We start from the raw sequence: 16,374 nt of genomic DNA on the forward strand, positions 1-16,374 counted from the left end.
GACTGGGCATGGAAGGGCATATTTTGATTATTTAATCACATTACTTTGTTCAGGAAAAGCTCTGTAGGACACAAAATTAGACATTTCTCACAGCTGAGACACAACTGCTCCACCACAAAATGGTTGAGTTACAGTATATATTTTTTTACACACCTTTTGGCAGTTGAAAGTACTTTCAATTATTTATTCTAACTGAACGGGTATTTTACACAGGGTAGATGGACCATTCTCATCTTTGGCTTGATTTGCCATTTTTAATTTTTAGTAACCTTGACTCTGAATGGAATTTAATTAATGTAGAGTCAATAGTTTTGAGTCCGTCTTTGACAAGTGCGGCATTTTTTAATAGCAGATATTCTGACTGTGTCAAACACAAACTGGAGAAGGACTCACAAAGCAGACTCACAGACTCAGATAAAAGTTCAGGATGTTAAATCAGGCTCAGGTCAGTACACGGGTGATCAGTAACACAGGCAAAAAGTGTGGTCAAAAGGCAAAAACACACTCACAAGATACACTAGGAAAACACTGGAACTCTCACTCAAAGGTAAAGACAATCTGCCAACAAAGGAGACAAGGAACTTAAATACACTAAGACAAGGGAGACACAGGTGAAACACACTGAGACACAGGTGAAACACATCAGGGCAGGGCAAGTAATCACAAAGGAGGGAAACTTGACAGGATGTGGGATCTGAAATGAGATGAGACAATGGTACCAAAATAACAGTAAATACTGAGACAACAAATAAACATGAATTCAGGTAGCTTTACAGGTCATGACAGACTGGATGTAATAGGAAAACCACAGTTGCTATAACTAATACCATTGATGACTCTGTCATGAAACAGTGAGCCAGCATACACAATACCAAGATCCTAAAACTGAAGCAGCTAAACAGATTTCAGTCATCATTAATTTTACTATTTGCATCTGTGATTTTCTATGTCAAAATGTCTCTCTTGTAAAGGCCTAGAAACACAGGCTGAAAATCTGGGTTTTGTTGCCATCTACTGTAGCAGCTGAAATGTTCAACCCCCCAAAGTGATGTGCTGCGACAAGCGACCACACTAGTAGACATGAGGCAATAACCTGTAACCCACAGAGGTCAGTGCAACCACACTTTTGCTGCCATTAAAAATGTATTTGTTTTAGTGCATCATACAGTTAAAATTTATTTAGATGCGTCTTTATAAAAACATAAGGAGAGCAGCAAATTCTGAACTCCTTATTTATAGCTGTTTTGCATCCTAAATTTTGAACCATAATGAATTCTCCTTCAGCACCACAGTAACTGATGTAACTTGATTTGATGAATGGTTTTATCTCTTACTGTAGCAGAGGCATGCTGTACAGTACATCATATTCAGCATGGGGGCCACCATTACATGGCAGTTTCAGTGTCGCGCTCCACACGTTGCACATTACTGATAAGTTGTAACAGCTAAATTTAACATGGAACAGAGAAGTAACTCTGTCTGCTCTCTTGAGACATCAGCAAAACCACAGAAGTCTAGTGTGTGATCTGTTTTCTCACTTATAGAGGGTGTTATACCGCCCTCTGCATCCTGTCGGCCCATCAGTGTGAGAACTCAATCACATTGAACTATTTAGTACTGTGAATGTGGGTTTTTTTCTTCATCCAAGTTGTACTGCAACTCACTTATTACATGCACAAAATGCAACAAGACTAAGAGTCTACAGCCCTGCTAGCAGCTATGTGAGGCTGTACTGCGTCACGGAGCGCTGCTATGAGCTAAATATTAATGTCAGCATGCTAATATGCTCACAATAACAACGCTAACATGCTAATGCTAAGCAGGTAATATGTTCATCATCTTAGTTTGGCCTTTTAGTATGTTAATATCTGATAATTGGCACACAAAAAACCACACATGTTGTAATCATTGTCACTAAGATTCATCCTCTGAGGATGATTAATGTCTGTAAATATTTATAGCAATCCATCAATCATGGTTGTTGAAATATTTCAGTTTGCACCACAGTGGTGGACTGAGTGATCACCAGAGCTACGTCACTAGCATAACTAAAAACTCTATTAGAATTTTAAAAGTACTGTTTTGTTCTGATACCAGTGACGGGGAAGCTATTTTCAAGTGTAGCTTTGCAAGCAACCAATTACTTCACACTGGACGAAGTTCAATTACAGCAAAGCTGATTTGGTTTACTGAAGCTGCCTACAAAAAATAGTTCAAAAGACTTTGTAGAACATGATCAATGTGTCAATGTACATTTGATAAAAACTGACAAAAACAAACAACAAAGATACACGAGATAAAAAAACAAGATAAATAAAAAGTAAGCTTTAATATTGAAACTGGTTCCAAAACACAAACCCTAAATACACAGGGAAAGGAGGGTGTCAACAACAGGTGAAACTAGTCAGGGCAGAACAGGCAATCACAAAGGCGGGAAAACACACGAAAGCAGGAAGTAAATCCAGACATAATACGTAGGGCGTTAACCTACAAAATAAATCAGACTAAACATGAATGAATACATGAAAAACACAAACAAAGAAACAAAGTCCACAAGAAAGGTGGCTAGAAAGGCATGCAACAACTTCTTGTAGTAAATAGCAATAATTAATAGTGATGATTTTGATCAAAGGAGGTTCATTTACAGTAAAGATGCAATGGTAAAATAAAATAAAGAAGAATTTCTTTTATGGCCCAAAATTGTTTGTAGTTTTAATAATAAACTACACAAAATATGACAAAAAGTAATTTAGCTACTCAAATCACTATGTAAATATGAACTTAGATCAGATACTCCTGATCTTTTTTTCATTTCTAGATATTAATAACCAGTGTTGGGTAAGGGTTACTTTAAAAGTAATCAAAGTACGTTACTGCGTTACTTTTTAAAAAGTAACCAGTTACTTTACTGCGTTACTCCCTGAGTAAAGTAACTCAATTACTTTAAAAGTACCTCCAACGTTACTCTCTGAGAAAAGTAACTCAAGCACTTTTAAAGTACTTTTGAGTATTCTATGAGAAAAGTAACTCAAGCACTTTTAAAGTACTTTTGAGTATTCTATATTTCCTATTGGGCAATGAACCACAGGGCGCTAAGCCTACATTTTTTTGTCTCCAGAATTAAAGTTATGGACCACTTGCCCTTCACTGAGATCCAATTCTCCCATCACAGCCGTCACTTTGACCAGTAGAAACACACAACGATCTGCTGCCATAGACAACTGTAGCTATGACAACAACACCCCAGCGTTTTTAATATTTCCTCTAGGGATGTTACCACACTGAGTAAAAGAGGGAAATGATGGTGTGAAACAGCAGAGGCACTTTGTCAACCCGCTGAGTTAACCTTACTGTCATTAGCATCAAGCTAGCAAACAATGGTACATCCTCACGGTCGGACATAAAGTAATAACATTAACAAATAGCGGCGGGGCTTTTACTCACCACAACTGCAGAGGCTCCCAGCTTCATTTGAAACAAACTACATTATAGACGGTCCGTTATTTATTAATCCCTCTGTGTGTTTATATATTTACTTTTTATCGGCTCCGTTGTCTTTGTAAAGTTAACATATCGCACCGTCATTTCATTAAAAGCCCCTTATAACCTCGGCTGAGAGAATCCCTCCATTTTCTAAATAGTCTTTTATTCTGAAACATTTGTCAGAACTTCCTGTGGAAGATACATTAGCTTGACAGTTTACGTGTGGCGCTTCAAATGTAGCTCCTGCCATCTGCTGACGCTTTTAGGTGCTTTTTCACTACATGTCACATTCACCCATTCACACACGCTCAAACACACTGATGGAACAGCCACCAGAAGCAATTTGGGGTTCAGTATCTTGCCCAGGGATACTTCAGACTGCAGGAGCCGACTGGCATCTTCCAATTAGTGGACGACCTGCGCTACCTTCTGAGCCACAGCCGTCTCAGTCTGCACCCTTTTCTTGTACGAAGGTGCTCTTGAGCAAGGCACTTGGCCCCCCCAGTGGTGTGGCAAACTTCATTTTCTTTTTAGCAGAGATTACAAACATTCATGGGGTGTAATCTTATCCAAAATGAGATGTGTTTCTATTCATATGAAACAAAAATAACTGTACAGATAATTATTTCTTCTATATCTTAAGCCATTTCACTTTTGGCGATTTAATATACAGTATATTCACTCTTTTCTTTGAACAGGTTTTTTTTTTTTTTTTTACAGTAATGTTAGGTATTTTTTCAGTGTTCAAGAAAATATAGTAATGTAAAAACTCCTCTAAAAAGGAAAAAAAAGAGTAAAATAAAATACACAATAATAAACAAAGCAAAATAGTTCCACCGAGTTAAACCATTAGCAAATTAAAATATATTTCCGAGATCCACAGAAATTGTCTTGCTGTAGAAAATATGAAATTTGTAAACTGTAATTTTGAGAGGCAGTCCTGCTTAAATGTAAAGTCTGTCATTCACTGCAGGCATGATTGGAACTACTGAGTCAGCACATGTAGTATTACAATAACTTAACTCCTGAACTTAATTTTAAAAGGGACAGTTCACCCCAAAATCAAAAATACACATTTTTCTTCATACCTGTAGTGCTGTTTATCAATCTAGATCTAGATCATTTTGGTGTGAGTTGCACTCGGCTTGTGGTTTTCAACTCACCAAAAACTACATTTGAACAACTCAACAGCAATGTCTCTTTCCAGTAATCATGACCCGATTATTCAAGTTAACCAACAGACCTTGTTGTGAGCAGTTTCATGTAGGAGCTATTTTCTCACTGCTGAACCACACCCTCCAACCGTTTCACCGCACAAAAGGAAGCGTGTATCTACTCATGGATGAGAGGCTTGTGCTTGTGACAGCATGACATGTAAATGTTACTGGCACCTTTTTCAGATGAGCTGTAATCCTCTCCAGCTCAGTGGTGCTCAGTGAGCTAGCAGTGGATGCGCACTTCCCTCTGCACAGTAGTGGGTGTAGTTAAGTAGAAAGAAAATAGTTCCAAAATAAAACTGCTCACAACAAGGTCTGTTGATTATCTTGAGTAACCAGGTCATGTTTCCTGGAAAGAGACATTGCTGTTGAGTTTTTCAAGCACCATTAATCATTAGAGAGAAGGCAGACATCTCTACAGCCAGTATCTCCAACACTCTGCAACTCACACCAAAACGATCTAGATTTTTAAATAGCAGAACAGGTAAGAGGAAAAATGTGTTTTGGGGGATGAGCTGTCTCTTAAATGGAATTATGACTAAACTTTATAGCACATTGACATGTTAATATCTCCCTCAGTCAGTAAAGAAATAAAGATGATTAATCAAATCACAGATCACTCATTCATTCATTCATTATCCGTAACCACTTATCCTGTTAGGGGCTGGAGCCTATCGCCAGACTATCACAGGGCTGACACATAGAGACAGACAACCATTCACGCTCACTTTCTCACCTACAGCCAATTTAGAGTCACCAATTAACCTGCATGTCTCTGGACTGTGGGAGGAAGCTGGAGTACCCAGAGAAAACCCACGCTGACACAGGGAGAACATGCAAACTCCACACAGAAGGGCTCCCCCACCCTGGATTCAAAACAGGAACCCTCCTGCTGTGAGGTGACAGTGCTAACCACTGCACTACCATGCCGCCAAATCACAAACCACCAGGTGAATATTAATTAAAGCTCAGTGGATGGTTCCCTTGGTTTTGCCTCCTCCTCGTTTCGTGGAACATGGAAGTCCACGTATGGACACCACTTGGTGTTGAGGCACACCAGTTTCTTCAAAGTGGAAGTTTTGACGATGTTGAAGCCGGTCTCGCCCCCAAAGGTGCTGGGCTTCCAGTACTCAGGGGAGCAGATGGGGTTTCCCAGCAGGCCTTTCAGGGAGAAGGGAGCACCCATCTCCACCATACTCTCACCAAACAGCCTGTTGGGACGTGTTTTCTCCAGCATGACGCCGGGGTAGAACTCCAAAGCATCGATGTCACCGTAGAGCTCCTCTAAATCTCTGGCTATTTCCACGTCATCTGATTGGAAAAGAGAGTACAACTGTTAATTACCATACACTTGCTATTATTATGTTACACCATAGACTGTATGTCTCAGATGCTGCCGTACTAAATACCAGACATGATGTTTATCCAGTTTAAATAAACGTGAAATCAAAATTCCAAATGCTGTATTACTCTATGTGCATGTGAAATACTCCCGCTTACCAGTAAACTCATAAAAAGAGGTGTATGGCTTCAGGTTGAACCTCTTCCTGTATTCATTGAAGGGCCGCACACGTGTTGCTCGCGACTCTCTGATGACCATCTCCGCCACTCTGAGCACTATTTCATTAGAGTTACGACCTCCACCTATCTGAAACACAGACAGAAAAATTACTACAAATGTGATTTTAATGGACTGGTAATAGTAAGACCATCAGCCAGAAAACAAACACTCAGCGATCTTAACTGTTAGTAAACAGCAATAACACTTTGCATGCACAGGATGCTGCTGATAACATCAATGAGATTATTTCTCGCTGTGTTTTAGGAACTGGTTGTGAGGGGAAGTCTGCTTTCGTGTGGATTGATTATAAAAGTGGTTTAGTGGTTTTGAATGCATGTCACGTTGCATGTTTTACCATCGCCGTGGTCTGCATGAGACAGTTGCCGCAGTTGTTTGAACTTTCATACATTCCTGAGCAGAAATCATCGATGTGATACGTGACAGAGCAGATGAGTCATGCAAAAGTGTCTCCAAGTATAATATTGGGCTCGTTCGAGATGAACTGCGCATCGCCTGGAAAGTGGACGAGAGCAGGCGGCTGCAGCTAGAGGAGGGGACAAAAAGCTGCGGTCAAGTCAGGCAGTTTCCCCCCAGTTTTCAGCAGCCTTCAGTCTGTACAGGAAGTCACAGAAACACTCACATCCTGTCAGATATGATGTCAATTTAATAAGATATTATCAGACTAGATTATCAGATATTATCAAACCAATTAGTTGTTTGATCAGGTGAGAGCCAGGTGTTTCCCATCATGCTCCAGGTCCTGCAGTCAGTGGAGAGCAACAGCAGCGCCTGGCTCTTAAAACTGCAGCCACCTTGCTCTTGTGAGATTATTGCTGTCCACTTTTGTATGACGTCAAAGCAATTTGGGATGAAGTCAGACACAGAACTAACTGGCTTGTATTGTGCAGCAATCGCGGGTGACTGAATCTGCGCAGGCCTGGCTCATCTTGAACGAGTCTAATGTAGTGGGGTTGGCTGAGCTACCTTAAAGGTCAGAGCCTGATCAGGTTTGAATGGGCACAAGGTGAAGCTCATTCATGCTTCTCTATACATACACCATGCAAATCCTCAGGCTGCAAAGACACTGCTCCTCATTCCTGTGGTGAGTTATGCTGAAGTGTAAATTTAAGCTATTTCCTTTGTGTCTTTGATTTGTATGCTTTGGTGTCCTGCATGTGGACTGTAAAATTTATTGATGATTCAGTGTTGTAGGCCAGACTTTCACCAGCTCACTCCCTGGGTTTGATGTTTGTCTTAAAGAGGTGAATGCCTGTTCTTACCTTTAGTGGGAGCTGATTTAACCCATTTAATGAGTGTTAAGGTAAAACTCACGACACTCTCCTTTAATATCCCTGAAACTCCCCTTTAATTTATATCAAGGGGGGCTTTGGTTAATTGCATTTTTCCCCCTTTTCTTGCAGACTGCTGTCTTGCCCAGGGCTTATTTTTTTAAGTGTTTTATTTCTGTGGCAGTTTAAGTGTTTTTTTCTTTATTTTTTCGGCTGAAACCTGACTGAGTAAGGGAGGGTTGGGGCATGCATCCACTCCTTTTGCACGGTTGAGTGTTTGTGTCTGTGTTTTCACCTTGCACTTATCCTTCGTTTCACATGTCTCTCTGTGTGTGACCTCACTCCCTTTTTTTGCTTAGGCCTGAGTGGGTCTTCCCCTGAATTTCCCCTGGCTTGGTAGACAGCAACCCTTTAATTTAATTTTTTTTTTTTAATTTTACATACTTTATTAATCCCCGAGGGGAAATTCAATTTTTCACTCTGTTTGTCAATTACACACAGGTCCGAACACACACATGCACAAACTGGACCTATACATGCACTAAGTGGAGAGATGTCAGAGTGGGCTGCCCATGACAGGCGCTCCGAGCGGTTGGGGGGTTCGGTGCCTTGCTCAGGGGCACCTCGGCAGTGCCCAGGAGGTGAACTGGCACCTCTCCAGCTACCAGTCCACGCTCCATATTTTTGTCTGGACGGGGACTTGAACAGGCGACCCTCCGGTTCCCAACCCAAGTCCCTATGGACTGAGCTACTGCCGCCCTGACTAGTAGTTCTTAGTTCTTCTTACACAGTCACTTGTTTTTAGATGTTTGGGTTTTAGTTTCTCCTAAGAATGTCACATATGTTTTTATGGTCGCCAACAAAGAATTATTCTTACATCTTGTAATTAGTTCATATAATTAATGAACATTATTGTTACAACTTGGAAATCTTGTCTCGACTATCCCTTCGTGTCAAACTGGAAAAAATGACTCTCTGAAATGGTCCCAGTCCTCACCCTCTGGTCACAGTATCTTACTTTATTTCGTATGGTCACATGTCTTTAATCTGTCTGTAGGATTCTTTGAATGACAAATATTTGCATCCGGAGAGTTGAACTCAGTTGAGACTGAGGTTTTACATATCAGTGACATCATCTTTTCAATGCATGGATCTCAGAGAAGAGCTGGTATACAGCAGATAATAAATAACAAGCTCAACTTCCTTAGCAGCATTTCCTGTCATATCTATGTATGACATCTACTGTGATAAATGCCTGAGTCAGAAGTTGAAACTATCATCACTGGTTTATCCACCTATAATTGTAAAAGATTCATTTTGCAGCTGTTGAACAACATCAAGTCATTATAATCTTTCAGTGATGGAACAAGTATTAAGATCCTTTTTACTGAAAAGTAAAAGTTGCCAATGCTCCAGTGCACGTTGAAAAGCTACATTCAAAATCCTACTCGAGTAGAAGTACAGTAGTATCATCTGTAAAATGCACTCAAAGTATCAGAAGTACTTGATCTGCAGTAAAATTGTGAATACTGATGCATCACTGCAAAAGTAGCATTTCACTGTTGTAGTTGTTTTAAAGTCAAGCTAGTTTCAACAACTTAACATGCATTTACTGTAGATAGTCTGGTCTAGTGGTTCCAAACCTAGGGGTCAGGCCCTGTCAAAGGGTCACAAGGTAAAATCTGAGGGGTCAACACATTCTCACTCTGACCTCGTCACATATCGACATTTGGTCATGGATTTTCCACGCCAGATATGATGTGAAAGGTACCCTGGGTGCGTTGGTTGTTGATGTTCTGGGACGCCGTGTCAAGTTCTGCCTGTTACATGCATTGTCTTCTATCAAAATACACTTTGGTTTTCACAGTAAAATGAACCGTTTACATACAGTCTCTTTCAAAATAAACGCACTACTAACAAACGCGCATGGTTACTTTTGCCAACACACACACACGTGGTTAAGTTTAGGCAACAAAAGCATGTGGTTAAGTTTTAGGAAAAAGAACAGGGTTTGGCTTTCTCGGGAAGCAAACACTGCTCTCTCAGGTGAAGGTCAGTGGTTGTTCGACCCATCCACCACCCCTCCCGCCTGCTGTACTTGGACTTTCGCCGCTTTACCTCCTGTTCTTGTCCCACTGCGTTTCCCCCTGATGCCAACGGCCGCCGTTAAAGTAGAGCAGCGACCGGCTGCGTATCATGCCAATGTGAAAGGATGGCTTTTTTCGTCAGGGAATGATGCCAGAAGTCACTGTCCAAGCACCAGATTTCGACGACTTTGGAGTGAGACTGGGTTGGAGGGGTTGTGAGATGATTAATGGGGCAGGGCAGAGAAATAAACAAGCTCCACTACACAAATATGTGTTGTTTTGCTTTTCTTGACTTTCCTCTGACGTTTTTTTTGTTGTTGTTTTTGGACAGGAAATCTCTCTACTCATAGATATCTAAGACATCAGATTACGCGCCTCAGCTGCCTCTTTCGTAAGCAGTCTGAAAACATCTGGTCAAATATTGAATAGTTTATAAGATGATAGTACATATTTTTATGTCAGACTTTAATTTGAAATGTACCAAGTAACTACAGCTGACACATAAATTGAGTACAGTAGAAAGCAAAATATTTGCCTCTGAAATGTAGTGACTTAGAAGTACACAGTAACATTAAATGCAAATAGTCTAGTAAAGTAAAAGTACTTTAAAAGTGCACTAAAGTACAAGACTTGTTCACTGTACTTCACATCTAAAAAAAAAAACTACCTACACCAACAAAACTGTGGCTCCACTTGTAACCCTAACACTGAATTCATGTAAACCGTAAGTAGATGGTTCTGATCTACCTGTCCTGCAGGTTGTCGAGAGAAGGCATCCACCAGTTTCTCCACCCCGTAGTGCAAGAGGAGGGAGGTATTGTGCACGAACTGGGAGTATGGGATTTCTTCGCCATCAATGAGGAAGCTGTCGGGCATCAGTGGGTGCCAGTGGTAGAGGTGGACGAACTCCAGAGCGATGCGGTTGCTGTACTGGAAACGTGAGTTGAAGAGCAGAGTGGGATCAAACTTCAGGTCCAGATAGTAACCACTCAGGTGCTGCACGTACTCTTCTATTATGATGTTGATGATCTCACCTGGTAGGCAAAAGCAAATGTCATCACTTCATGTCACACACTGAGACAAACTTTAGGGGGAAAAAACATTTAAAGAAGCTTGAAGATAGAAATTTCAACCTGCAAAAACAATTAAAGCTGCAACGATGGACAGAAATTTAAAGGCAGCTGCAGTGTGTTGCTAACTGACTAATAGTGAAAGTCATTTTTCAAGCAACACTGACAAAAATTATATCTTGTGACAAGGCAGCATTATATACTCCAATCTTTCTGTCACAGAGGAAGAACGTTTGTAGATTCTGACACAAACATTTTACTTCAACTGAACACATTTACTCGTGAGCTCCTCACCAATGATGATGAGTCTGGCGGTCTGGAAGAGCTGCTCATCGTCCCAGGTGGGATGTTCTGCCTTCAGGATGTCACAGACTCTGTTGTGCTCTCTCAGCCATACGGTGGCGTACATGGTGAGGCCCGGCAGGAGGCCATACAGCTCCTGACCCATGACCAGACGCTTCTCTGGAGGGAAACTCTCAGGATAAACCATGTCCACAGGGACTTCAGATACTGAAGGAGGGTACACCTCACCATTTACTAACTGTGAACAAACAATAGTGAGAGAAGTACTTTAAATTTCTGAATACCTAATTTTCTCGACTATTTCTTGATAAACTTAAATGTATGCCATAGTTGGCTCTGTGGTGTACAGGTTATATAACTATTACTATTGTGACTGGCTACGACAGAACAGATGTGTCTTATTATGAGTCCAAATCCCCGAGAAGAGTGCCATTAAAATGAAGATGGTTAACCACTTTATCATCATCACTGCTACCAGGAAACTGTGCCACTGCATTCTCAGAACCTTGTGGGAAGTTGCCACCCTTTAGATATGCAAGATTAAGCTCAGTGTTAATTTTGTCAACAAAAGCTATGGTTAAATATGTTTGTCAACAACCCTTTTTTCCCATGACTAACACGAGACTATGACGAGACGACACCAATGACATTAATCACTAACTGTGATTATGTAAGTATGCAATATTGTTGACCAAAACAAACAAACAAACAAAAAAAATCAGGATTAATTAATAATTCATTTTGGGTAATTCTGGATACCTGAAATATAATATTTATCTAGGAAAAAAAGAATTAATTTCAGATATTTACAATTGAAGTTTTACTGGACTTAATTTAATTTAAGATATCTAAAATTGAATTATTTTTTTTGGTCATAGTGCCAGGTGTGGATATGCATCCTTTTTTTTTTTTTTTTTTTTTGCATATTTAAAAGTTACATATGGATATCTAGAATTATTTTTCATTTTGGATTTTTTCTAAAACCACAATTATGGCTACAAACATTACAACTGCAGCTATCCACAAAAAAATTGTGGCTATCCATTGAATTTACATTATGAATATCTGGTATGGTTTTTAATTTTGGATTTCTTAAAAAATAAAATTAAGACAAGTAATAACTGGATGGTAGATATCCCAAATTGGGTCCTGTCTATTAAACGAGATTAAATGTTAAAATGGCTGGCTATAATAACCTGATATTTAAGTTTTCCATCTTCATGAAGCCGGAGTTGAAGCTGTCGCATGAGGTTGTCTCCATAGATATTACCTGCATCTACCTGAGTGAGTAGGAGAAAAATACATATTTGTCAATACATTTAAAGTCAAATATATTCAAAACAATATATGACAGAGTAATGTATATTATTCCCAACTCATAGGTTTTATTGTTTAATAATAATCAAATCCTGGTCGTAGCTGATGGCTGAAGTGTCAGTATGTGTCTCACCCCGTGTCCTAAAGCCTTGGTGAAGCCACCTTGAACTTTTTGGTTTGTCTTGAAAAACTGGTGGGTGAAGTGTTGGGCCATGAAGGCAAACATCACATTGGTTCCCTGGGGGTCCGGCCTGAATGTCTTTCTCCTAAAAAACCTCTCGGCCAACACTTTGGGATCAGGAAGCTCTGGTTTACCTGTAGAGAAAGAAACATTTAAAGATCTCCTCAGGGGCACGATTGTCTGTTTATAGTTAGAAGGTCTCACCTTTAGCTCCCATCGGCAAAGGGCAGTCTTTGGGCACAGGAGGGAGGAGACGGGTGTAGTAGGAGGCGTTGTAGTAGGACTCCCAGCTAAGGTATCCATATTTGGTGTTGTAGGTTGGAGGGCTTGGAATAAGGTCACTCCTGACTTTGGGAGAAGGTGAAAATATATAGTTTACTACTTATTTCTTTTTTTGTTTATTTTCCAAGTTTGCTGATTCACTGGAATGAATGAACCACCATGTTTGAACACCTAATTAATCCCTGTGTTAGTAGCCTGATGTTCTTTAGGATACAGGAATAAGGCTGGTGATGTATTACATGTATGTTGTTGTTAACAGATCCCATGAAAAGACCAAAACCAACTGAACTGATTCTACTAGCTACAAATGCTAATTGCACAAAGCTACATAGTTGTTTAAAATCTATTAAAACACATAATTTAGCCACACTTTTGCACTACAATAAACCTGGGCACTGTAGTTTATTTCTATTCAGCCTACATGCACTGTCCTGCAGCTGTAAACGTATATTAATCTGCGGCTGAAAATAGTCCCTAACAAATTTACACTTTACTCCTGTTCGAGCGATGTTTGTTAAAAACTACAGTGCCCAGCTAATTTAAAAAATAATTCAGCCTATTTTTGTAAATCAAACTATGTATTTGTGACCTGTGATTTTTTTCTGTTCACAGGATACGCTGACAATGAAGTAAGTAGAAAGTAACATGTCACTTAAACTTCATCTTTGTTCTCATGAAATATAACAGCTCAAAGTGAGAAATGCGACTGAAAATATTTAGCACAGGAAATCTTAATGATTATTTAAGTCTAGTTCCTTTTTAGTGGGTTCAAATAATCTTTTGCTTTCGAAACTTGCTCTGCATCAGGACACAAAGTCTTAGTGCACTCTAAACTTGATTTTAGATTAATTACTGCCTCCTTTGTGGAGACGTCTCACTTCCTTTTATGATAACAACATGTGTTTCTCAGAAAGAGTAACACCAGTACTCCACCAGGCCTTATTTAAAAGAACTTCTAACTCAGCAATATATTTCAAGTAGTACTGACTCTATCTTGCTGGGCGATCCACATCCAGTGTGTCAACCATGTGGCATTTCAAACAAATGGGAACTTTAGAAGCTTGTTGATGTTCTGTGTAGTTAACCTGATGCATTTCCAGCAGCCCTGAATTGTTGGATTTCATCATGTTCTTTTAAAGTAACACTTACCTTTCTGGAAATTTTACGCTTTTCTTTGTTTAGGTTAAAATGCCATTAATAAGCTGATGGCACACTAAAATGTAAGTGAATTCCACTAGAGATAAAAACTCATAATTATACTATTCTCATATGGTTCTAAGAAAATTCTGACCAATCGTTGCATTCGGACCAAATGCAATGATTGGCCGAGCGTCCTGTCTGTCTTCCCCACGTGGGGGCCTCCAACTGACGTAACCGCTCGCCTAACATTCATTCATATATGACAACACAGCATCCAGTTGCTCCTACTGTCTTGTTTGTTGCCAGTCACCAGTACTATCTAACGTTAGCGTTAACGTTATATTATAAAACTCATCAGTCATCACTGACCCCGGATAAGTTTCAAACTCCTGGGTTGCGTCTGACTGTGCAGGACAGGTAACGTTATGTTTAGTTTGCTTCAAATATAACCTATAACGTTATATGACAACACAGTATCCAGTTGCTAATGGCTGACGTTAGCCTACTGTAGCGTAGCTCAAAACAACGCTCAAGAAGTGTGGGATACAGCACACACAGCTGGAAAGCACTGCCATGGACCGTCCTCTCTGGAGGAGACTTTGCCAAGCTGGCCTTCAGCACCTGGAAGAGGAGAGGATTGAGGCGAGGGAAAGGAAGCGCCAGGGGAGGAAGATGGTCACTGCAGCCAAGGCAACAACAATTACCGACTTCATATGTCCTCACTGTAATAGACCTTGTGGCTCACGCATTGGACTTCATAGTCACCTCAGAACTCACCAAAAGAAGAAGTAGAATGTCATCATCGGATACGATGGACTACCATAAGCAAGCCTCTGAAACATTAACGTTATCTTCCTTGTGCGTTTCCACTCACTAGTAACATTAACGCTACTATCTAACGTTAGCACTGTAACCTTATTCTAAAACTCATCAGTCATCACTGACTCTGGCTGAGTTGTAAAACTCCGGGGTTGCGTTTGACTGTCTTGGTTGTAACATTACACTCGCTCTCCTCTTCCGTGTGTCTAACGTTACCTTGCCAACGCCTACGTCTATCATAGACATAATGAGGATGTAATGGAGGAGGGGGGAGTAGGCCTTTGGAGGGAGGTGGAGTTGCAGGAGGAGGATGTGACTTTGGAAGGAGGCGGGAGTTGTGGATGTTCAAATTTTTTCTAAGTGCTGTGTGAAATGCAAGAAAGGTAAGAGTAGCTTTAACTTACAAAAATGTCATGTATAAAACTAAATGGTAAATAATATATATATTCATATTATTACAATTACAATCGTAGGCAATTATTGTCATATTGATAATCTTAATGTGATGAAGGACCTTAATCTGTCAGGTATTTCATTTACTGGATTAGCCAATAACAGACATGCCCATTTAGCTTTTCTATTCATGAACAGTTTTTCTTCTAACTTTCTTTTTTTCCCCAGAAAATTCACTTCATAGCACAATATTGATATCACAATGTAACTTGCCACCGGTAAATATAACACGGTGGCGCAATGGATGTGTGTGAGGTTGGACCACCTAGCGAGGCAGTACCTTTTCATATATTCAACAAAATGTGTCCCCACCTTCAAATACATCAAGGCTGGTAAAACCCAAACTCTTGAATCCAAATCTATATTGTGACTATAAATAACAGAGAACAACTGAAGCACATGGTAGCTGCAAGGAACCCATGCTGCTGTCCGTGATTCTGCTGTTTGAGTGATGTTTTCAGCAGTTTTAGTTTATTTTTTTCTTGAACCTTTTGTACTTACCTATCAGCACTAATCTCATGAATGTGTCTCGCAGGAAGGTGCTGTTGACGAGGTCCCAGAACAACTTGAAGTGGGTGAGGATGAAGTGAACCACTGCAGGACTCGGCTTAAGCATGAGACGAACTCTTGTCCAGAGCTCCGCTACACACAAAGATCAAGAATAAATAATTTGTAATATTAATATCACCTCTAATAAAGCACCCCTTGTAAGGGGGTTGTGACAAATGTAAATACATCATTTATTTTAAAGAGGAAAGTGAAATAAAGGTTGTTAATGTCTGGGTTTTATGACTGATGACTACCTCACTTTTAAGCCATGTGCAGAGAAAAAGCTGAGGCTATTCTTAAGACTTTAATATGCTTTCTGTGTCAGTGCAGGGATTGGCATGAGTGTGTTGCAGAATGACTTGAAACTAAAAGAGTTCAATTCTTTGAAATTCAGAATGACAGAATTTGAGATATATTCCTTAAAGGGCCAGTGTGTAAAATGGGTTGAAAACAGTGACATCAGTGGTCAAATTCTAGATTGCAGGGCTCACTCGCTCACCCCTCCCGTCGGGTAAATGACGGTGGCCTCGTAGGGACAAAAAGCCTTGCGCACGAGTTTTTCAGGAGTAGGTCTATCTAGCGACGAGGTGAATATTTATTTAGAAATCTAAGCCATGTTACGA

At 40.1% G+C, this 16,374-nt stretch overlaps 1 protein-coding gene across 1 annotated transcript in view; it reads right to left on the bottom strand.

Annotated features, from left to right (window-relative positions):
* Positions 1-3,776: 3,776 nt before the first annotated feature.
* Positions 3,777-16,374, bottom strand: part of ptgs1 (prostaglandin-endoperoxide synthase 1) — a 19,547-nt gene continuing 6,949 nt past the window's right edge. The window contains exons 4-11 of the mRNA XM_050051969.1: positions 15,704-15,844; positions 12,713-12,856; positions 12,461-12,642; positions 12,207-12,290; positions 11,002-11,248; positions 10,385-10,671; positions 6,201-6,348; positions 3,777-6,011 (exon numbers count right to left, since the gene is read on the bottom strand). Coding sequence (XP_049907926.1) covers positions 5,662-6,011; positions 6,201-6,348; positions 10,385-10,671; positions 11,002-11,248; positions 12,207-12,290; positions 12,461-12,642; positions 12,713-12,856; positions 15,704-15,844 — 1,583 coding nt within the window. The 3' untranslated portion in view covers positions 3,777-5,661. The remainder of the gene's footprint in view (positions 6,012-6,200; positions 6,349-10,384; positions 10,672-11,001; positions 11,249-12,206; positions 12,291-12,460; positions 12,643-12,712; positions 12,857-15,703; positions 15,845-16,374) is intronic.

The sequence above is a fragment of the Epinephelus moara genome, chromosome 8, assembly GCF_006386435.1.
Source record: "Epinephelus moara isolate mb chromosome 8, YSFRI_EMoa_1.0, whole genome shotgun sequence".
NCBI lineage: Eukaryota > Metazoa > Chordata > Actinopteri > Perciformes > Serranidae > Epinephelus > Epinephelus moara.